General features: G+C 43.7%; 1 protein-coding gene across 7 annotated transcripts in view; it reads left to right on the forward strand.

Annotated features, from left to right (window-relative positions):
- Positions 1-23298, forward strand: part of CUX1 (cut like homeobox 1) — a 273426-nt gene that overhangs the window by 132341 nt on the left and 117787 nt on the right. For all 7 annotated transcript variants that reach the window (XM_039720978.1, XM_039720973.1, XM_039720974.1 and 4 more), the window contains exons 5-8: positions 7390-7527; positions 10895-11018; positions 12921-12997; positions 13732-13798. In XM_039720978.1, the coding sequence (XP_039576912.1) occupies positions 7390-7527; positions 10895-11018; positions 12921-12997; positions 13732-13798 (406 nt within the window). The remainder of the gene's footprint in view (positions 1-7389; positions 7528-10894; positions 11019-12920; positions 12998-13731; positions 13799-23298) is intronic.

Genomic DNA, 23298 nt, shown 5'->3' on the forward strand with positions numbered 1-23298 from the left:
ATTAACAATAAAATTGGAGCCTTTTCAGTTGCAGTGGCTTCTCTTGTAACTCATTAGGTTCTTTTTCAGCTGACAAAGCGCCATCAAATACTGCCCTACCTATTATGCAAACCCCACGTTTAATATTTAAAACTTTTCTGAGGATTTACTTTGGTTACTCCTTTGAAAACAGAGGGAACTGCAGCGCAGTTATTGAAGGAGTCGATCATTTACTCTGCTTTACTGATTTTTTTTTACTCTAAGATAGTGATGCATCTCAATCTGGGGTATCTTTCTGGCCGTAACCATTCCCGAGCTGGGAGATAAATAAAGGGTGTTTTAAAATAATTGCCCACGAGACGTAAGGAGCACACTCTGGGAGGGATCAGTATGGCTGTGGTCACATTGCCTGCACACCATCCCGTGCTGTTTCATTTAACCCTGCAAGCTTTGGGGAACTCGTGCCGTGATTAATGGGGAGGAAAGGCGCCGGTCTGCTGCCGCTCCCCCGTCCCCACGCAGGGGGGGTCCCATCAGTCTGGCTTTGCTGCTTCCAGAGGTCGGCAGAATTTGGGATTCGGCTTTTTTTCTTTTTTTCTTTTTTTTTTTTTTTTTCTTCTTCTTTTTACTAGTAAGGAAAATGAGAGTCCCTCACCCTCTTGTGGGCGCTTTGAATTCCCCGGTTCAGCCCAGCACAGAACGCTCTGACAGCCGGAGGGTGAGGAGAACGCTGTTAGAAAGTGGGAAAAAATAAAAGGAAGTCACAGATCCCAGCCCTGTGGGATGGGAGAGTAAGAAAATATGTATAATTCTTGATTGAAGGTAGAACCTTTTCATGGTTTTTATGAAGTGAGGAGTTGGAGAGATGATGAGCTTTGTTTCAAATGGAATTACGGCTATAACTCTTCTGTCCCTGGGCTACCAGAGTCATAGGGGAACGGGAGCAAAGCTATCATTTATTCCATGAAATCTTTGTCTCAGTCTCTCTAGGCTATTTCAATTTACCCCTGAAATTTCTGGGGAATAATTAATGAATTAATTAAGTATGCTGTGAGGTGTTTGAATATTCAAAAGCTACAATGTAATTATTATTTTTTCTAAAACATATTTTCAGATTATTTTCAGACATGCAGTCTCCCACTAAAGCAGTTACTGCATCAGAAGCTCGTGGAGCTTCCATGTCTGTAATCCAGGGATCGTTCTCCAGCAGGAATGATCCCTGCAAAGAGAAGCATTGCATTTAGGAACGGGGAAAAACTTCCTTTACTTCATGACCGGAGTGTTGTGACAGCGGGGCTGAACTCCTGGCTCTTTGAAAAAGTTAAATCGCGTTAGTAAAGTTGTGTTTTAGGAGGATTATTATTTTTTTCCCCTCCCTTATCGTTTCGTGTGGGCGTTTCTGGTGAGTGATCACCAAGAGCTTTGCTTACAGCGAGGTTTGGGCAACAGAAATTCAGTCGCGTTGAAAGAGACGCATTGCCTTCCTTGAATTATTTTTAGATCCCAACCTTAGGAAACACATTTCCAGTGATATAAATTATTAATTGCCCCTGTAGTTCTGGCACTGTTTCATAACTTGCTTTCTTATCGTTTCCAGTGTTACAGGCCTGTAAATGAAGAGGGAGGAGGGGGGGTTATTAAAAGGCAAGTCCTTTGTTTTGGAAGAGGCTCTTTAGGAGCTCCATGTTATGATACCAAAGGAATAGATTCAAAGGAAAAGAGAAGAGGTTTAATTTAGATATTAGGAAGGAATTGTTCTGTGTGAGGGGGGGGAGGCCCTGGCACAGAGAAGCTGTGGCTGCCCTGATCCCTGGAAGTGTCCAAGGCCAGGCTGGACAGGGCTTAGAGCATTCTGGTCTAGAGGAAGGTGTCCCTGCCCACAGCAGGGGATGGAACGAGATGAGCTTTAAGGTCCCTTCCAACCCAAACCATTCTGATTGTGTGTGATTTCTATGAATGTATTTTGCGAACAAGCCGAGAACGAACCTCGTGCAGCGCAGAGCAGAGCGCTGTGCTCTCGTGCAAACCCATGCCCATCCGTGGGGGTCTCACCCCACGGAAAAACCCCGTTTGTGGTGATTCTACGGCGTGTGAGGAGGCCCCCGGCAGCCGCGGCCGCCGCCCGATCCGGCCGCGCTGCGATCCAGGCCGGGCTTTGCCGCTCTCCGGGCCGGGGGTCCCGGGGCTTCGTCGGGGGTCCGGGCGGTCACTCCGGGTCCGGACAGCACCTCGGGGGTTCGGACAGTCCCCTTGGGGGTCCGGACGGCCCCTTTGGGGGTCTCTGCGTTCCCTCCCGGGGACCGGGCAGCACCTCCGGGGCTCCGGGCCGTTCCTCCGGCGGTTTCTCCGGGCAGTCCCTCAGGGGTCCCGTGCTCCCTCCCTCCCATCGGAGCCCGTTCCTCGGGACTGCTCCCTCCCAGCAGCGCTACGCAGCCCTGGGGTTAAATATATATATATATTTCTATAAATATATGTGGGGAGAGAGGGTAGTTTGGCCCTGCGCGCTGCAAATTGTACATTTAAACAATGACACAGTTTTTCCACTCCGTTTGGCAAACCCCGCCATCAGCCCCTCGATGTTGTCGGGGGTCCTCACCCCTCACGGCAGCAACAGCCACGGCCGAAGGGTTAAACATAAACTTTAAACATTCCCCGTCCCGCAGGAGCTCCTTTTCCATGAGCCGAGGTGGGCTTTTCCCCCCTCTCCTTAAATAACGAGGGTGGTCCCAGCATACTCTATATCGAGACAGCTTTTCATCAGTTGCTCATCAGCATGCTAATTGCTGTATGACTAATTATGCCCTGAATTCCAGTTGATTTTCTTAATGAGACAGCTGGGTTAATTATGTAATCGTATGATTACATTAGCCCAGAGTGCCCTGGCGAAAAGGAAGGCGGGCGGGAGTGGGATGTCAGCGGGCGAGGGGCACGGGGGCAGCCGCGGTCATTGTGGCTGTAATGACCGGGGAGCGCAGCCCTGCGAGAGCACCCGCGGTGTAAACAGGGGATGGGATTGCTGGCACTGAGAGCTGTGCCTTCTCCCAGCCCCCAGGATGAGGGAGGAATGGGGGTTCTTCAACAGAATTCACTTGGGAAGTTCAGGCAGGCAGCGATGGCCCTGTTGTAACTCGGGGATTGAGGTTGGCTTTCGGCTGAGTGATGTGGGGTGAAGGTTGGATTGTGGAGGCATAGAATATCCTGGGCTGGAAGCGACCCACAAGGATCATCAGTGCAACTGGCCCCAGTTATCCCACCCTGGGCATCCGTGGAGCATTGTCCAAACCCTCTGGAGCTCTGGCAGCCTCGGGCCGTGCCCATTCCCTGGGGAGCCTGGGCAGTGCCCAGCAGCCTCAGGAGGAGAACCGTCCCTTGATATCCAACCTGAACCTCCCCAGACCGTTCCCTGCTGCTCTCCCTGGTCACAGAGAGCCGAGATCAGAGCTGCAGACCTCTGTGAGTCTCCCCTCAGTCTCCTCCAGCTGATCAAACCAAGTGCCCTCAGCCACTCCTTGTGCAGCCCCTCCTGACCCTTCACCATCTGCTGTCCCTCCTTTGGACACTCTCTAACAGCTTTAAGTCTTTCTTACATTGTGACACTCAAAGCTGCACCCAGGGTGCTGAGGGGCTGCCTTGTGTAATGAGTAGCGCAGGCAAAGTCAATCTTAGTGTTTCTGTTAAAATTTTTTGTGAAGTCAGTACTTTACATACCTAAAGAGCAGCAAAAAAAATTTAAAAATGTTCCCTTGCCCTGCTGTTGAAAAAAGATTCATTATCAGGGCATGTGCGTGGTGTGAGAACAGCCTGAGAGGTGTTGCTGCGTCTGTGTCACACCAGCTCGTTTGATGTGAAGTATTAACTGCTATAAAAATCACTTCGCATTTGTAACATTAATTGTTTTCGTGTCTGTGTCCACTGACATGTGTCCACCCTCTTCCTTCGTGGGGACAGAAGCTCCTCTGCGAGGGAACAGTGAGATGCGAGCAGGGATGTGCCCAGAGCTCAGCAGTCCTGGGAAGGAGAGGCAGGAGCGGGCTCTGCCGGGTTGGAAATACGGCGGTTTCTGTTTCTGCTGTGGTTGCGTGGAGGAAACCTCGTCAGGGATCGGATCCAGATGTGCTGGGCTGCCTGCAAGCTCAGGATGCAGGGGGCTTCTCTGTGGGTATGGCGTGCAACAAGTGGATTAGGAAAAACGAGCAGAATAGGAAGCAGGAGGAAAAAATGCACTAAATTCAGCGTAAAAATAGACATCTCAATCTACTCTTGGGCAGTATGAACTTGCAAAACCCTTCTTCGAGTTCTAGATTATCAGATCCCTTTTACTAATTTTCTCTTTTTTAAAATTTATCTTGTGCCCAGCAGGGATTCTGGAATTTCACAAGAGAAAATTCAAAGCAAGGGAATAATGTATGATGAGGTTTCCATATTTCAGTGTTCGGCGAGGTGATTTTTCTCTCTTACAGACCACAGAAAGGGCATTTCCTTTGCTGCCTCTCTCCGTAAGCCAGGTCCAGTTGATTTTTTTGAGCCGTGCATGCCTGTTGTTTGTGTAATGAATCGAAAGTTTTGCTCCATTGCTTGTTTAAAAATTCAGTGACCTCCTGTTAAATGACATGAAACATACTTTGCAAACCTGGTTAATATAAAAAGGTATGCTTTTCCATGCATGCATGTGTTGGGAAAAGGAGAGTATTTTTATTTATTTTTAATCCGCTCCACTCAGGTAGGAAAAAAGCCATTGTGACTCTAAGGTTTATACTTGTTTCAGGTTAATTGGTGTTTATAAATACCTCAGAAATAACAGGTTTTTAGGCTTTTCAAGCTAAAAGAGCATGTTGGAGCTTGCCATGAGAAACGATTTTTCTCTCCGCCCGAAATGTCTTGGTTGGTCATTTTATTGTCGTACAACGATTAGTTTTCTTTAATGCAGTTTATAAAAATTAAGTCTGAGAGGTGCTTCACCCATGGGTTTTTTTTACATGTCCTCCAGCAGTATTTGGTGGCTGCAGGCCATTAGTCCTTCAAATAGGCTCTAGTGAAGTTTGAAGTTTAATGCACAGAGACTTTTTTTACATTTTGTTTGTTCTGCCGCTGTTTTGCTACTTGAACATTAACCTTTAATAGAGCTAAATTAAATATACATGTCCTGATGAATAATTATGAGATTGCAAGCATTTTCATTTTGTACACAAAGCTTCTCAGGGATTGCAAATTTGACTAAAGATTTAGTCATTATTCACTTTATAATGCCCATGTTATTTTTGTCTTTTAATTCTTTGCTGATTTCAATATAAAAAGCCCTGTGTATTAGGAGCAAAATACCTCTTGTGCATGTCCTGGCTTTTTACAGTGTTAAAATGAGGGTGGGGGAAAGTGCACCCACAATTTTGTCAAGTTCAGTCTCTTTCATCGTGGCACTATTTCACAGAAATACCCACAGCTGAAGCTTAAGATCCGGGGCCCGATAGGATTCGTGGTTTCTGTAACAATTTCAGACGTGGCCAGAGCGAGACAATCCGGCCTTTCTTTGTGCTCAGCAGATGAATGTCCCGGGCTGGCTCTTTGGGGGATGCTGAGCTGCAGGAGTGTGACAAAACGCTCCTTGCAGAGGAAGGTCAGGGACCTCCATGGGAGCAGGGGAATGTTGTGACAGCCCACACCGTAACAGGACCATCCATAAATACTGCAGAGCCTTCAGCTCGTGCTACTGCTGCCACTTCAGCTCTCTATTTAATTCCTTACCTGTACCCCCCTGTCTCTGCCACAATAACATTTTAAGTTTGATTTATTATAAATATTTTAATACAGATAATAATAACGAAAAGTATTTGGCCTAAAAAGCATAAATGAAAAAGCTATGTAGTCATAAACTATGTATGTACAGAGAACAGATGACAAGCAACCTAGATTTTGTATTATGAGCAGGGTAATGCCATAAGCTGTTGAAGAACCCAAGTAACAAAATGCAGCAGGCTGCTACTTAGAATGTCTCTGAGTTCAACATAACCCAGTGCTATTCTTTTATAAACTATGCAACAACGCTGGCATATTGAAAAAACACACAGGCTCATGCTTAATGTGTTAACAGAGGTACAATAGACTTATTATGTGTTTCCAGAGACTGGAACTGAGGGTGGTCTGAAAAATTAATGACTGTGGTGGTTGAAAATTAAGTGAACTCCCTAATATATACTGTTGTTGATCCACTGAGTTTGGTGTTTAGCATTCCTCAACAGGAGACTAAATCTTTGCAGCCATTTCACAAGAGATGCTGGCGCCCATAGCAGAAATATATTCAATAATCTTTTATAAGTCCATCACACTCCCAGAGTTTTCCTGTCCTGACTGGGAAGAAGTCCCAGAATAAATCACACATGCACATGTCAGGTGTGTGCTGAGAACTCTCTTTACCAGAAGGGGATGAATATCAGAGAATTGGTACTGAGAGGACTTTTGATTAATAGTGTAAGAGAAAGAGAGAGCCAAACCCAAGGTTCATGGAATTGATTACATCCACCCAACATTTCTGATTGTTATTGATCTGTCAATTAGAAAAAGTACCACCCAGATCTCCATGGTCACAGAAGCTGTTTGAGCTCTGCTGTGCAGGAGGGCACAGTTTACTTCAGAAATTCACTCCTACACAGCAGAGGCCTGTGAGGGACAGTAGCTGTGCAGTTTGATTGCTTTTCACCCAAAAATTCTCATTTTCAATAAAAAATGTGAAGCTTAAAACTCTCACGTGCCTTTATGTCATGACTGACTGCACCCAGGAACACTGTCCTGGGGATTAGTGCCAGGATGAAGAAGCTGTGTCCAAATTTCATGGAATCACAGACTGGTTTGGGTTGGAAGGGACCTTAAAGCTCATCCAGTTCCACCCCGTGCCATGGGCAGGGACACCTTCCACCAGCCCAGCTTGCTCCAAGCCCTGTCCAGCCTGGCCTTGGACACTTCCAGCTACAACCAGGACAAGTTGGGCTGGTACCTCAGCAACCTCACAGCCAAGATTTTTTTCCCAATATCCCATCCAGCCCTGCCCTCTGGCAGTGGGAAGCATTCTCCCTTGTCCTGTCACTCCAGGTCCTTGTCCCAAGTCCCTCTCCAGCTCTCTTGGAGCCCCTGTGAGGCACTGGAAGAGGCTTTAAGGTCTGCCAAAAGCTTTTTCTTCTCCTGGCTGAGCACCCCCAGCCCTCTCAGCCTGGCTCTGTATTTAAAGAGAATACAGATAGAATGAAATATTTCTAGTTTTTTTAAGTTTGCAGGATATACGATGTGAGGAATGTACAGGTGTAACAGCTCAAAGAAGGGCCCTGCTGGCACCAAAATGCAGAAAAAAGGACACTTGTGCTCTGAACTGCTTGGGTCACAGAAATGTTCCTGTTACATTTTATTTTACTGTTTCTTTTTCAGATCCGGTTCCAGCCTTGGATTTAGGACAGCAGCTTCAGCTGAAGGTTCAACGAATGCACGATATTGAAACAGAAAACCAGAAACTTAGGGAAACTCTGGAGGAATACAATAAAGAATTCGCCGAGGTGAAAAATCAGGGTAGGTTGCAACTATATTATCAGCTCTTAATGCACACTGAAATTTGAAGACAGAAATTGAATTCAGTTTTATTTCTTAAAGGTAGAGGTGACAGTAGCATTGAAATTCAGTAGAGAAAGTGCAATAGTCTATTAGGGCCACTTCTGTATTTGTGTGTGGAGATGGGCTTTGGGCAGACTCTTTGGATTTCTTGAAAGTTCCATTTACTGTAGCACCAAGTCAGAGGATGGAGTTGTTTTTCTGCATATTTGGTTGTAGCCTTCAGCACCGAAAATTACACCTGACTGACGTTATTTGTGACATTTTGTGAGAGGCAGTGCTGGTACTGACATCAGGCTGAACGTGGGTGTTGGTACTTGCAGGATGTGCAGCTTGCACAGACAAACACAAAACTTCAGTATTTTGTATCCACATATGAATCTGTACAAAATGGAACTTTTTCTGTACTGTTTTTACTTATCTAAATGTACTACTGGAATACTTTCAGCATATGCACTTTATTTTTACTCTGGAGACTTTCCATAGAGCAATGTAAATACAAGCTATTACTGTTAAATTATTTAAGTTTTAATGAGTCTAAAGTACATGAAAATACATGAAAATCTCAATGAGATTTAAAGCCTGTTGGCTTTAAGACTGCATAAGTTTTCTTGTGATTCAGTTTCCTGCACCAGGAAAAAAAATTTCTCAGCCATATACTTTGTTGCCCATCCATGGGACTTTTCATTTCCATCTTTAATGCCCAGTTCTGGATGGTGGAAAGGTAAATTGGCTTGCCATTTGGAAAAATGGAGACTTAAATTTATTTTTTATATGATGGAACTGTTGCACCCAAGTAACATTTGAAAGCTGTGTTAGCAACTAAGTTGATTTTGTTAAATCTCATTTTTTGCTGAGGGAACATCTACGCAGTTATATCTTTTGAAATATTTATTTTTGTTAATGTAGAGGGTGTGACCCCTGGAGAGGACAGGTATCAGCATGCCAGGATTTGGGCTGGACTGCAGGAGATGTCATGTTGGAACTGTAATGCTCTAAGCAAAACTGTATTTTTTGCTGGAAATGTACAATCATTGCAGTTCACTGTGCAGAGTTTTCCTGAGGCTGTGCATGCAGTACATCCAAGCATGACATAGGGGTTCATCCCACAAAGTGGAAAAGCTCTTGACTTATAGAGTTTTTTGCTACAACCACTCATAACTGACATTTTTGATTTTCCCTGGTGTGCTGGAACTTCCTTTCCATTTCCCCACTGTAGCCTTTGTGTTGTTTTTCACTCCAGTGCAGTGGTTTTCCTCTCAGTTTCAAGCAGGGATTAATAAGCTATCCAGGGAAAAGGCTGTTGTTAGCTGAGGGTGCTTTGATCAGTTAATCTCTTTGTTTGGAGGGTTGGTATGAGCTCTACGGTGCCTGTAAGAACTTCTTCCAAAACTGGTAGAAATGGCAGTGCCTGACAAGCTGTAGCTGACCTGAGCACTGAAGAAGGCACTTAGTGCTTCAAGCAATGTAGAGGATCAGCTCTTCTTGTCCAGCACGTCTGTTGTTAGGTGCTTAAAGGTAAAATCAGATTTTATTACAAAAGTTATGTTTTCCCCCACATTTGTGCACTTCTTGTGTTCATTTTTGTAGGTTTGTTTTCTTTTAAAATCAGACATTGAAACTTAGTCAAGGTGCATTTCTGTGAGATTATTTTGCTGTCTGCTTCTTCATATACCAGAATATTTTTGCAGATTTATATCTGAAAAATATAAAGGTGTTTATATAAAATACAAACACCTGGAGCAGAGGTGTTCCCAGGAGGGATTGCAGCCCCCTTTGCCCACAGAAGCAGCACCCTCCTGTCAGTGCAAAGGAGCATCTTTGCTTATTCAGGAAGAGATCAGGATTTGTATGACTTCCCAGATCTCAGGGAAGATTTTCCCTTTGCTTAAGAAAAAAAAAAAAAAGGTGACGTGTCCTTTTCACGGCCTGTTACTCAGTAATGAGCCTCAGCTGATTTCTGCACAGCCAGCAAAATCCTGCTCCTTCAGGCAGAGGCAGCTGCTTTGCTGGCAAACATTTTTACCACTCTTCCCCCTTTTTTTGTGGTCACAGTGGCTCAAGCTGCCTTTGGTAGTGCCCAGACAGCAGATCATGTCACCAGCTACCTCCTGTCTGCTTCACAGCTCCCTGCTCAGCTCTCTACAGCAGGATTTCAAAAAGATTACGTGGGGGTTTGTGTGATATTATAGAGGTTTTTTTTCCCCCAAGCCCATAGAGTTTATTTTTCATACTAGGGTTTGTCTTCCTAAAATGTTTCTGCAAAATATGAAACTTTTCACATGCAAAAGTTTTTATTTTTTCCTCAAGCATTAGTAATAGTATCTGTTAATAAGCTGATGCCTTTAACCCCCCTCCATCCTGGTGTGAGTACTCTGAAATGTGTGAGTCTTCTGGCAGTCCAAGGCTTTTTCCAAATTCCATTATTGTTACAAAGCATACTCTGGTGGATGTGCTGCTTTTCCTCTTCTGAGCCCTATAAGGATTCAGTCCTTTCCTGTGGGTGGGATCACAGGGCTTTCACACAGGAACACACCAGGACACGTAAAGAGATGCTGAGCTGGAGCTCTGCAGGTTTCTGCATCTGCTCCCATCCACTGGGATGGGCATGGGGAAATGCAGGAGAGCTCTTTTATCCTAAGGAAGTGTTCTGCAAATTCCTGGAAGGCTGCAGGTGCCTCAGAAAGTTAAAATAGTCAATATTTGTGTGTAAACCCAGGAGTGGAGGACAAGGCAGCGACAGCAACTGGGACATGCAGAGCTCCAGTGCCTGCTGTGAATGCAGCAGTTGGATCCCAACTGCTGGGTTTCTCATCAGCTGGGAAGCAGAACAGAGCTGTATCCCAGATATGTGTTCAGTTAGTGTGAGATTGCATCTGTGCATGAACCATGGTGGAACTGCCTCTTAGTGCATGAGCACAGTCAGGTGAATGAAGTGTCCTGTGTGTAAATGCATACTTAAACCTACACTGGGACTTTATTAATCTTCTCTCAGCACTCAGCTAATTTTAGGCTAGTCAATAAGGGGATATTATATTTTACAATTGATTTTTTTTCCTTCTTTTTTAAAAAAAATTCATGTTAGAGGAACCTTCTTCACTCTGCTTTCCAGCAAACTCCATTGATCCTTCTCAACCTAAACACTTAAAGTTCAATTTAACATTTAGGGAGTAAAAGGTCTCCAAAGGGACTCATATCCATTGATTTTGTGTCAGAGTTGAAGAGCTAAAGTTTAAAACACACTGAGCCTACAGGGTAAAGCAAGCCTTGTGTTGTGGAACCACGTGGAGCTGTGTAAACTCATTCTTCCCCTATTGTTTTCCTGCAGAGGTTACAATAAAAGCACTTAAGGAGAAAATCCGAGAATATGAACAGACCCTGAAGAACCAAGCAGAGAACATAGCCCTTGAAAAGGAACAAAAGTTACAAAATGATTTTGCAGAGAAGGAGAGGTGAGTGTGGGTGTGTGTGTCGGGGTGCTGGGGAGGAGCAGAGAGGTATTTTTCTGTTTAATCTTCCCAGCCAGGACTGGTGGCTGGAGCCAGCTGATCCACTGAGTGATTCTGGCGATTTATGTGTTTGACACGGGATCATTTGATACTCAGCTTTGCCCAGGAAAACAGTCAGGAGGGTGTGGAAGTGAAACAAGGACAGATTGTCTGTTCTCTGTGATGTGGAGGGGGGTGTCACATTCAGGGGGGTGCAAACCTGCTTTTATTCCTCCCTGGCTCTGTGACACTGATCTGTCTCCATTAGCCAGGGCAGTTCCTGTGTGTCACAGGCTCTGCAGCCCCGGGCTGGGGCAGATGAGCCACTGCACCCACAGCCAGGGCCAGGGAGGCACCACCCCTGCTCCCCTGGGAATGCCTGAGACAGGGGATGTCTTCCTGAATTATCCTGGGAAGGTTTGCATCTTCTTGCATGCCAGAATTAAGAAGGGTTTTCATTATTTATTATCAATTTAAAAAACCCCAACATTTTGGATGCATTTCTGATTTTTGCAAATGAGCGGGGAGCATTTGAATCTTTAGGGTGGTGAGCAAATAAATCAGGCAGGAGAAAACCAAGGGGCTAAAGAGGGAGTTCTTTCAGGCTGCATTCCCTGCCTTGAGAATTTATTTCTCCCATGGAGCAATAACACTGAAGCTATAATGTGTTCAACACAGCGTGGAAAACCTTCAGTTCACGTGAGCTTTTTACTTGGAGGGTTGGTTGTTTAAATTCAGGGCTGAATGAGGAGAATCTACCAGTGAATGCAAAGTGTGTTTTTGATTCATCAATACCTGTGGCTGCTATTTGATAAGCAGCTTGTAAGCAGTGGTTTTAACAACTGCAATTTCAATGTACTTAAAAATAAAACAAAATGGCAGGTCATGGAATGCAAATAAAAGTGTGTGTAAGAGAGGTTTTGAGGTCTCAAAATATATGGTTCAGTATGAAGGGAACTGACGCATGATTCTTGCTATAAATAGTTATTAACCTGGTCAGCAGTGTTGGAGGAGGAATTTGTGCACCCTATGGAGTGCAGGCAGGATGCTGGTAGTTTCATAAGCCATTTCACAATTCCGAGATCTGCAGAATATCCTAAAAGCAGTGTTGTGAAAAGCACGGCTCCTGGGAGATGTTGGAGCAGCTCCTTTCAAAGATGAGTTTTATAACTCCTGCAGCCTGGCCCTTAGCAAGGAGTGCAGTGGCTGCCTGGTCAGATGATGTAAAAATGAGTTTAACTGACACAAACAAGAAAATGTTGCCTGTGGATGTAAGAAATGTGAGCATATTAAAGTTTTGCTCCTGTTCTATAGAAAATATCAGTGTGAGATTTGTTTTGAAATATGTGTGTTTTCTTAAAGAGTAGCTAATAATATTGCTGCATTTGGCACCCATTACAGCTCTGATGAAACAGCTGCTGCATCTATTCACTCTATCAGTTATGGCAACAAATTCCTTCATTATGACACTAAAATGGAAATGTATCATTCTTCTTGTACTAACTTTGTACAACAGAGGGTGCTTGGTGACAATTTTCTCAATGTGTGTGACATTTCCAAAACAAATTATGCTCAAGAAAACCTTCCACTGAAGTTGTCATTTATATAGCAGTCAACTCTTTATAACGTTCACAGCTTATGTTATGAGGTGGCTACACTGTTAAAATTTTAATAAGTGGGACCACAAAGCAGGAGCAGCATCTCACAACGTGACAGCATTTATGGGTCCCACGGAAGCACCTTGGAGCCTGTGTGGTGTTGGCAGTTGTCTCATTCCAGTTGAGACATTTAATGGCTCCATCCCCCAAATCCGCAAGGCACAGAGAGTTGTTTGCTCTGCTCTCACCTCTCCTCTCCCCTTCACAGAAAATTGCAGGAGACCCAGATGTCGACAGCCTCGAAGCTGGAGGAAGCTGAACACAAAGTTCAGGCTCTGCAAACAGGTTTGGCATGGCTTTAGTGACCTTTCCCAGGTGATCAGGTGGGAGGTGAGAGGACAGGGATCCTTGGGTGTGTCAGGACTGGTGTGAAGCAGCTCTTGGCGTGCAGGGAGGTCCAGCAGAGCTCAGATGTGCTTTGTGAATCAGAACAAACACTCCTGTTGCAGCTGTCATTGGCAAATAACAGGGACAAGGCCATGGAGCACACACAGAGCATCCCTGGAATTACAGCAGGCCATGGAACTCACCCTCCATGTGTGTTCTGCTTCCACACATTTCCAAACTGTGATAAATATCTGTACCAAGCTGTGTGAACTCCATTTCTTGCCTGTTGCTATGACTTGCCATTAATTTTCATCTCTGCACACTTCAAAATTCCGGGTCTGGACACATTTGGGTTTGTTTACTAGAGAACAGAAGAAATTTTATTCCTTGAACTACTGCAATAAGTATTTCAAAGGAATGAGCAGTTTAGCCAGCTTAATAAGAAACTAATAATGTCTAGCTTGGTTAAGCAGAAACTGGAAATTTTTGTAATGTAACAGAAGTATTGCAAGAAATTGTGAAAAAAGTCAAAACCCAGTGGTTTTTTCTAAGCTATAATGGTTTGCCTAGGTAGAAGGATAAAGCTATGGAGGTGTATAGCTTTATTTTTTTTCATTAGGAGATGTACATCCTTATTTATGACTGAATACTGCTATTTCATTACTGTAATATTTCATGTTTATGCCTTTTAGCCTTGGAAAAAACCAGGACAGAACTATTTGATCTGAAAACAAAATACGATGAAGAAACTACTGCAAAGTAAGATTTCCCTGTTTTCTTTCTCTGTCTTCCTTCAGGGTATCACTGATTTTTTTGTTTTGCATCTGTCTGTTGGAGAGAGATGAGATGAGGGAGGCTCAGGCATCCAAGTTTTTGGAAAACATGGTCATAATTTGGCCTCCTATGGAGAGATTATTAGTTTTTATATTTTCTTCTCCCCAACAAGACACTTCTCCTGGCACACATGCTGCTGCATTCCTGGTTTCATTCTCAGGTGCTTCATCTGTGTATCTCTTACCCTGTATGTCTCTTGTACTTTATTTAGAAATAGGGACAGTTTCAGACATAAGGTATTCATTGTGATCTTCCCATCTTGGTGAAAACAAAGCTTCATTTAGTAAAGGATTTCTGTTTGATTCTTAGGCACCCTGGTTCTTTCTGCTTTTGGGGTAGTAGTCCTTGCTCTGCCAGGTTCACCCCTAATTACAGAGAGCAGCATTTTAGGCAGGTTTTCCTTGTTTTCAAGTAGAACATGAAGGTAGTCTTAAAAATATATATTCTTGTCTTGTTAATAGCTACTGTTTCCAATTATCCTCTGGTTTTATTAACCATCAGGGCAGGGAACAACAAAAGAGACAGACTGCTGCTGGTTTCCTTTGAACCCTTCATATTTAAGGAAAGTTAATAATGAGAAGGAATTCTCATGATCAGTGGGATTAAGCACAGAGTCATTTCAGTGTCTGGAAATGGGATGGGAATGAAGCAGCCATTTCAGATGGCTGGGACACTCAAGGGAAGGGCTGGAACTCAATGTCACCTCCCTGTGCCACTGCCCAGGGTTAAAAACTGGCACCAGTTTAAAATTTCTTACCCTGTTGTTCTGTGTCTGTTGAGGATCTGATTCCCCACTGAGGATGTGGGGAACCCAGCTGGAGCTCACAAAATTCAGCCCATGGTAGTTTTAACAATCAGCACTTGGAGTTTAAACACCTTTTATGTCCTTCAGGATAATCTTTCAGGTGAATTTTGGTCTGGCTCTGGAAGTCCAGTTTCCTTTGAGCTCCATGTAAGATGAGTTCCATGCAAGGGGATCAAAAGTATTTTTGTTCTCTCATTGATTCTTCCCTCTCTGAGGGATGTAAACAATGCTGGTTCAGATGGAGCCTTAAATTCCTGCAGACTGACTTTGTTTTTTCCTGCACATAACTGATATTGTTGCTGTTATTTCATGTTGCAGTCACTTCTGGGAGAACAGGCAGAGATCAGTGGTTGTAGGCACTGAACCTAATAACCTCTCACCCTTTTTAATGTGTTTATTTGCAGAGTGCTTCATTTTTTAATACTCTTTCCCTAAGTGCTGTAATTTATCTTACACTGATCAAAATCTGTTCTCTAAAATATTTGTTTGCATTTCTAATCTCACTCTTTCAGGGAGATTCACACAGAAATATTTGTTTTTTGTATGATCTTGAGAATGACTCTTACCTAATTTATATAGAATTACATAAAATTAGTAGCATCTGCAGTAACGAGATGTTTATTGTGTTCTGTAGCAGAATGATTATGGAGACTGGGTCTGGAATATAGTGGTCATGGAGCTGAATCCTGAAGCAGACATTAAGCTTGTACTTTATCTCCCAGACTAATGTACTGTGAAAACAAACTTGTAGGTCCTAATAACAGCAGAAATATTTTATCATTGTTTTGGATATTTATGGCAGGAACAGTTCTTGCATAACAACAGTCTGTAGTGTTTGTAGCCCAAATTTTGCAATATGGAAATCTAGAAGAACATGAAAAGGGAACTGAATGTAGACAGTGGAATTGAGTCATCTATTTTAATTGTAAAAACTGGGAGAAAGGCTGAAAAAACACCAATAAAAAGGGTGAAAGACATTTTGATTCTTTTCTTAAAAGAAGCCCTCTTTTGATCTAAGTCTGAAAAGCTACTTGTATTGCCAATTTTAATTTTATGTTTTAAAAACATGTGATTTTTATCTTAGGCCAGAATTGTTAGTTTTACAGACGCTTATTTGATGCAGATGAATTGGAGTGCCTTCAGGAGAAAAAACAGATAATTGTCAATATTTAAAAGCTAACAGTGCTTTTAAGATTTTCAGTCTCAAAATAAAGCTGTCTTTCAACTACTTGCACTTTGAAAATCTTTCAAATGAGGCAAAAAACCCTCAAGAAGCAAAAGAAATACAGAGTGAGAAGTCTTCCAGAGTGAGAAGTCTTCATTATCAGCATTAAGGAGTCTGGATTTTATCCTGGAGACCAGTTGTGGTGATCTGAAAAGTTGGGAATCATTCTGTCAACTTGTTTGTTTTATCTTTTCACAACGTCCCATTCAAAGTACTCTACGTGCAGAGGGAGGGACAGAGGCACAGCCAGGCACCTTCAGATGAGGTCAGTGGCTGGAGTTCAAATTTCCAGTGCAATTCTGTCATGCCCAGGTACAGAACTGCCAGCAGGTGGGTGTGTGCTGCCCCTGCCCCTTCCCTGAGCCCCAGCACAGCCCCGGGCCGGGCACTGAAGGTGTTAATGACAAAAAGAAGTTTATTATGTGCAGTCATTGCAGTCTGTCAGCTGGAATATCAGAAGCTGCCTTTGACAAGATGGCAGGAGCAAAGTTTTCCATGTGTAGGCTTGAAGTAAAATGTAATTAGCCTTTATGTGCAGAACAAGGATCCATTGATGAATACAGCTGGTCTTTGTTTTCTTCTGTCATTGAGTGTGGGAGGTAAAAGTGTTCTTCTTCATGTTTATTAATACAAGATTCCTTAGACAAATGGCAAGCACAGTTTAATATTTGTTGGAACACAGAGGGGCTTGCCAAAACAGTTGTTGTGTAAGAGGATTTCAAGGTTTTCAGATTATAATCATCTCTGGGTTAAATAAATGAATGATTACTCTGCCTTTTTCAATTAAAGAGGCACATCCTCTCTTGAGGCCTGACACTGATTTTGTTTGCTGTCCCCCACGTTCCTATCAGCAGAACTGGGTTTAACCAACACTAATGAGTTTGATCTGGAGATTCTATCAGACCTGGAACTGAAAAGCAAACTCTGACTTGAGTTTCAGCAAAATTAAAGAATATTGGGATTGTTTTGTTTTTTGGTTTTTTTACCGCAACAGACTTTTTCTTTCTTTCTTTGTAGAAAAAGAAACATTCTGTATACATTTCCTCACTTTTCCAGGGACAAACTGTTCTCTCTAACAGTGCTCTTTCACTTCTGGTTTGCTGCAGAATCCAAGCAAGTGCTTGGGATTCCCAGCTGAGTTCCCAGCCGGAATGGTTGGATTCCAGTTTTAGATCAATTCCAGAGCCACCTCTTTGCTCCCACCCCTGCTCTCCCCCAACCTAAATGAATTCTAATTGGAAAAGGACCTTGGGTTGCAGCACATACAGTAGGCTTGTTACATTACTGTTAACATGTGGGTTGAGGCTCCCTGCCTTTGATGAAAGAAAATATCGAATTTCACTGAAATGCTCCATTTTCACCAGCCAGCTTTAAGTAGTCTTGTGAGGATTTTGGGTACTGCCCACTTCCCCATCCCCCCCTCCACCAGTTTTGCAATAAAAAGCCTTCATAAACAACACAACCATAAAATGTTTAGGTTAAGGTTGTCAGTCAGAGCAGCTCTGCCACCACCAGTTCTATTACCAGTGGATTTTCTGTAAGATTCAGACTTTTTGTCCTTCTAAAAGTAGCACAGGAATGTAACAGAGAAGGAGCTTTTCATATTTACTGAAGCAGTCATCCAGACACAGCTACTTTCAATAACTTGTAGAAAAACATTTTGCCTCCAGTATATGGGCAGAGAATTGTTGTCCTTCCATAGATCAGACTGATTATTGTTTATTTTGGCAGCACAGCTAAGGATGACACAGGAGGACAATGGGAACAGGAGGAGATGCCTGTGGTTTTTGGCTCTTTGGGGTAAACTCTGCTTTTCTTCCACATTATCAAACAAACCTGTCCTTCAGGCATCAGTGTGGAATAAAGTTCTGCAGATGTGCTTCAGCATGGAAGGAGTCTGGGATTAGGCTTGGAGACAGGGGAACCAGAAGTTTTAGAGAATTCCTGAAGAGTTATTTCTGCCTGGAGTTATGTGGTGGAATTGAAGTATTCATGTGAAATCTTCTATTATATTAGGGCAAATCTGAGTTAACTTGGACTTCAGGGGATTAATTCCCAGTATATAGTGAGAATTGAATTATTTACTTTAAATTTTTTTAAACAAATCTTTCTTGTTTAAGTGCTGGCTGGTGCCAATATATCACTTCTCAGATGTTTGTAGTCTTCCATTTTGATGGTGCTCAGGGTCAAACTGAATAAAAAATAAAGTTGTGCTCCCTCCAGCATCACATAATTACTGTGATAAATGATCTCCATGCTGCTTCCCCCCATTGAGCCTGAAGTACTGCAGTTAGGGTGGTGGTGTTGGACATGACATGAAATAGCTTCTATTTGCTGTGCCTTTAAGGTCTTAAAGTTCCCTATTTCCTGTTCCTTTGATGAGTCATTAACTTCTAATGCTCAGCTTTGGAATTATTGCTGTATTTAAAGTGATTTCCCTAAAAACAGGAGATGGGGAACTTCGTAGGCCATGTCTCTTTTCCGAGTTTTTCCCTCACTTTTCTAGTCCTGCTGCCACCACTGAAACCCCAGGATTGGTGACAATGAGAGGAGGAAAAACTAGGGAAGATGTTGCAGAAAACTATTTTCTTTAAAGAAAAAAAAAAAGTGAAGAAAAGTGGAATGTTTTGAATCTTACAGAAAGCTCTGTCTGCATTTAACATTTAAGCCTTATGCAAAACTCACCAGGCTGAAAGTCACTTTTATAACATTAATATTTTGCTTAAAAACATACAAGTGAAGATTAATGGAAATACTTTGGAGATCTGCTTCTTATTTTGACCAAAAGCTTTGGTGTGAAAGAAGGCTTGGGAGCCCATGTGAAACCAGCCCTTTTTCTCACATTTTTGGTTCAGCCTTCGGTCACACCAGAAAAGCTGTAGAGTTGCATGGGAGGAGAATTCAGTGTTCCTGTAAAACGCTTGGCATTAACCTTTACTTTTTGATAGGGAAACTGAGGCACAAGCAGTGTGGTTAATGCCCAAAGGCAACAGTCAAGCCTTGGCTGGAGTCTAGAAATATGCAGACATGCAAATGATAGACCACAAACTGACAAAAGGGTTATTTATTTTCATTTTTCATTTCTAAGGCTGCATTTCTGAGAACTCCATGTAAATGGAGCCATTGGAGTCAGTAGGAGTTCGTGCTAGCTGGGCTCTGTTGCCTCTTTTGTTAGACTTGTAATGCTTGCAAATTAGTTAATGTAACTGTCTGACAGCACCAAAGTGCCCTAGGTCCTCCCAGGGTTTTTATTTTGTTTGTGTTTTAACCTCCAGTGAGACTGTTCAGTTCTTTTTTCTAGTATAGCCTAAAAGCTGGTGTTATTTAACAACCCAAAGTAGAAAAACATAGCCTTAGGGTATTCCAGCATATTCTAGTCATCACCCTGTTATCTGTAACCTTGGGTTGACATGAGATCCTTAGATGGAAATCTTTAAATAAATGCAAAGCACTTTGGCTCCTGTGCCAGCCAGGCTGGGGGTTATCCCAGCCATGGGTGCAGCCAGGGCTTCTCCATGGGAATGCAGCTGCATGGAGGGGATCTGTGTGAAGTGACAAGGGGCAGCAGTGTCCCTGTGTCCCTGTCCTGTCTGTCCCCACTTGCTCTTGTGGAGCCAGAGCTCTGCAGGCTGGTGCAGCTGCCTGGGCCAGGAACAGAGGCACCACGAGTGTGTCCTGCAGTCCCAACCTCCAGCAGGGATTGGATTTGGCTTTCCCTGTGAGGCCAGCCAAAGGACATTCCGGCTTTTTGAGCCAGCTCACCACAGCAGGTCCTTTTACCTGTAGCTGAACTTTGAAGGTGCCTGAGAGGGCTGTGTGAGGAAGAGGAGCGAGTCAGAGGGAATAAAACCTCCTGGCAGAGGCACATCTGCCCCCAGCAGGGACAGGGTTCTTGGGCTTGCATCTGCCAGTCAGCTGCGCCTGGATTCCACACAGCTCTTTCATGTGTGTCTGCAAATTACAACAGTCTCTTTTTAATTTTTTTTTTTCAATGCAAAGTAGCAAATCAACAGAGTTATTTTGGTGCAGAACTGCTTCCTGGTGGGGCCTTGTCTGTGACAGCAGGAGGGCACGTGGCTGTGCCTGCTCCAGCTCCTGCAGGGCTGGGATGGCAGGGAAGGTAAGCAGAGAAACCCTGGGATCCTCAAAAACAAATGGTTCATCTGTTTCCAATGGAGCCCTGCCCTGTGGGGTTACCATCCCCAGCCCCAAAGCAGAGCTCTGCAGGAGGTGCTGAGTTAAACTGACAGGTGCTGCAGTGCTTGTCTCTACCTGGCCATGTGTTTAATGGGTGATTTCCTGCCCTGGTGTGTACTGGAATCTCTCCTTGTGCTCCAGGGATGGATTCCAGCTGCTTTTCCCACTCCCACGCAGGCAGAGAAATGAGTCAGGAAAGTGCAGTGTGCTCCCTCGTTTATTGAAAGAGGTGAGAACGTCCTGAACCAGAAGGGAACTTCAGGAAACTTTGTGAGATCCCAGGCGCTGCAACTCTGTATCCTGGAAAACAGCCTCTTTCTTCTGCCTGGACCTTGTGTCCCTTTGGAGATCCAGGTGTTTGCTGTGGGGGCTGGCAGCCCTGCTCCCCAATCCCATACTGCTTCATACAGACAACTTCCACATTCCCCCAGTGCTTTCAGTTGAGCTTTTTGTTTGCCTTCTCCAAGAACAGGAAGGTGTGAGCCATCACTGTCAGAGGCTGCAGCTGCCACAACTTGCCTTCTGGAAGTGTCCCTATGCTGTTTCCTCATTAGCAAGGTTTTTCAGCATCTCATTAAACCTGCACCTAAGTGTAGGTAGGTCTGAACCCATCCCTGCCTTAAAAAGTTGCTGTGATGCCCCAGCTATCAGCCACCTGACTGCAGAAGCAGGAATATTATCCTTTCCACAGCTGCTTTAAAAATAAAAGGTATTTCTGATTTGTGTCATCGGCTCATACTGTTGATGTTGGGAGCTCAGGGGTCTTCCCATTTCTCAGGGTAAGGCTACAGAATGAAGTCCTGTGCCTGCACTGCTGTACAGGTCATCCCTGCTTTAAAACAACCAAATATTTCTCCTGCCCACTCCCATGTAATTCTTTGAGCTCCTTTGAGCCCTTTTCCTCATGTGTGTGGCAGAGGCAGGGCTGGGAGGGAGGTGTCTGCACTGGCCATGCAGGAGTCACCCCAGCACCTGCAGCCCTGCATTTGCCCTGTGCTCTGCTTGCAGGAGAAGAGAGGGTTTGGTCTGCAGATTTGGGACAATTCTGGCAGCAATAAGGCCATAAAACAGTGGCATTTCCAGTAAATCAGACTTTCCTGAGGAGCAGCTGGAGCGTAGGGCAGGTCAGTGTGAGGGTGTGGATGTCAGAGGAGTGTGTCCTGCCTCTGATCCTCCTGGAGACATCACTTAATGGGACCTAAGAAATATTGTCTCATTTACATATCTCTGATCTAATTAAAAGACAATAAGGCCATGTGGGATTGCAGTTTTGTGTCACAGAAGATATCTGGTGTGGGGGAAATAAAATTGCTTTATCTTGATGAGATTTTTTTAAAAGATAATGTTTTAACAAATGAGTTTTTAAAAATACTGTCTTTGATCAGGAAGCAGAGAATCCAGGGTAGAACACTGATTCAGGGATTTGGAAGAGCTGGGTGTTGGCCAGCTCGTGGAACAGAAGGGATAAGGCAGGATGGTGCAGACACTAAACCCAAGAAAAACAATAGACAACATGCAGGCCTGTTAATAACTTCATTAGCATTCATGTAAAGCATTAAATAAACAAATGCATAATACACAAATCCTGTAAGCCTGAGATTATTAACCCTTAACGCTTCTGTGGTGCTTCTGCAGGAGCAGAACAGAGCAGAGGCTGTGATTTTGTGCCTTACCTCCCAGAGTTTTAACACCTTGAGAAACTGAGTCACAGGAGATTGCTCAGGGGCTGGAACACTGGAATGCAACCAGTAAAATGGGAAATCAAGGCAGTACACAGAGGAAAGGACTTCTGGTTCCCCTTTTTTGCTTGGATGCAGCTGCTTGAAACCCAGAATAAATCCCAGCTGATCAAGGCTTGCTTGCAAGCTCTAAGTGCCTGTTTGTAAGAAATTTTGAGCAAAAATTAAATTTGACTGAAGCACTGCCTTGGGGTCACTAACCTTTTGTAGCAGATTTTCAGTGCCTTTTAATAGCTGATCTTTGGTTACTTGTGATCACCAGCTCTCCAGCCTGTCTTCATTCCTTCATGGAACTAATGAACTTCCAGCTGAATAGTGGGGGTTTATTCCCTCCCCCACAAAGGTTTTATTAGTGAGGGGCTTTAGGCTAGTCTGGTGTTGATTTGTTTCGTGCTGGGCATAAATCTCCTGGGTTCCCTGGGGACTGCACCCTCTGGATGAATTTCTGCCCTCCTGCCCCTCCTCATGGGGCTGAGCCCCTCAAAACCCAGATTGCTGGGCTGAAGTCACTTGGGTTTTCAACTATGCTAACAACCAGATATATTCATATATATATATATAAAAATACAGATGAAGTGCCATGGCAACTTTTGTCCAATGGTTTCTATTTTCTTCCTTTCCCTTCGAGTCAAAATTTAGCTCTGGGAAAAGGGAATCTTTCTATTATAGTTGGTGCTAAGCAGAGTTGTAGGGGAGGATTGTGAGCAGGTAACTTTTTTTGCATGGTTTCCTCAAGAAATTGTATTTACTGATGTTTCATTTCCTATGTATTTCCTAACTTATGGGATGGGGATTATTAACCTGCCTGAATACATCAGACAGATAACCTGAGGGGCACATATGGCTTTCATAAAAGTATACCACCCATTTCCATCATTGTGAACTGTGTCATCCACCAGTTGGGCTGCCATAAATCCCTGTGAAATGCACACAGCCTTAACCAGTAGTGAGGAGCACATAACTTAACCATGGAGTAACTAACCATCCTAATAAATCTAAATTCACTCTTTGCTGGAGACACTTCAGGGAAGGTGGGAACAATTTCTACAGCCTCTTACCCCACGTGGTCATGGTAATGTAAAGGGTAAGTAGAGTTCTTGTTCTGCAGAGAGATCCCTGTACCCTGCTCTCTGTTTCACCCTCTGTGTTTGGGAATCTGTGTCTCATGTAAAACAAATAAAAAGCCCTGCCAAGCAGCCAGCTCTGCAGCCAGAGTGCCCAGCACCCGTGTGCAGGGCCGTCATTAAAAGATTTCATGAAACAGCCTTAAAAATGAAAAGTTTCCTTTCCGAGAGAGAGAGAGATAATTGAACTCATTGATTTGTTTCACGGTTTGTTTGCCCTTTCATTCCCTTCCTGAGGTGCTGTTTGTTGAGGAATGTCTCCAATTGCCAGAAAGACAGTGGGGTGTCTAATATTTCCCCGGCAGCTCTCCTTTCAGCCAGAGCAGAGTACTGTG

This window comes from Passer montanus, unplaced genomic scaffold, assembly GCF_014805655.1.
Source record: "Passer montanus isolate IOZ18808 unplaced genomic scaffold, ASM1480565v1 scaffold44, whole genome shotgun sequence".
In the NCBI taxonomy this organism is placed as follows: Eukaryota; Metazoa; Chordata; class Aves; order Passeriformes; family Passeridae; genus Passer; species Passer montanus.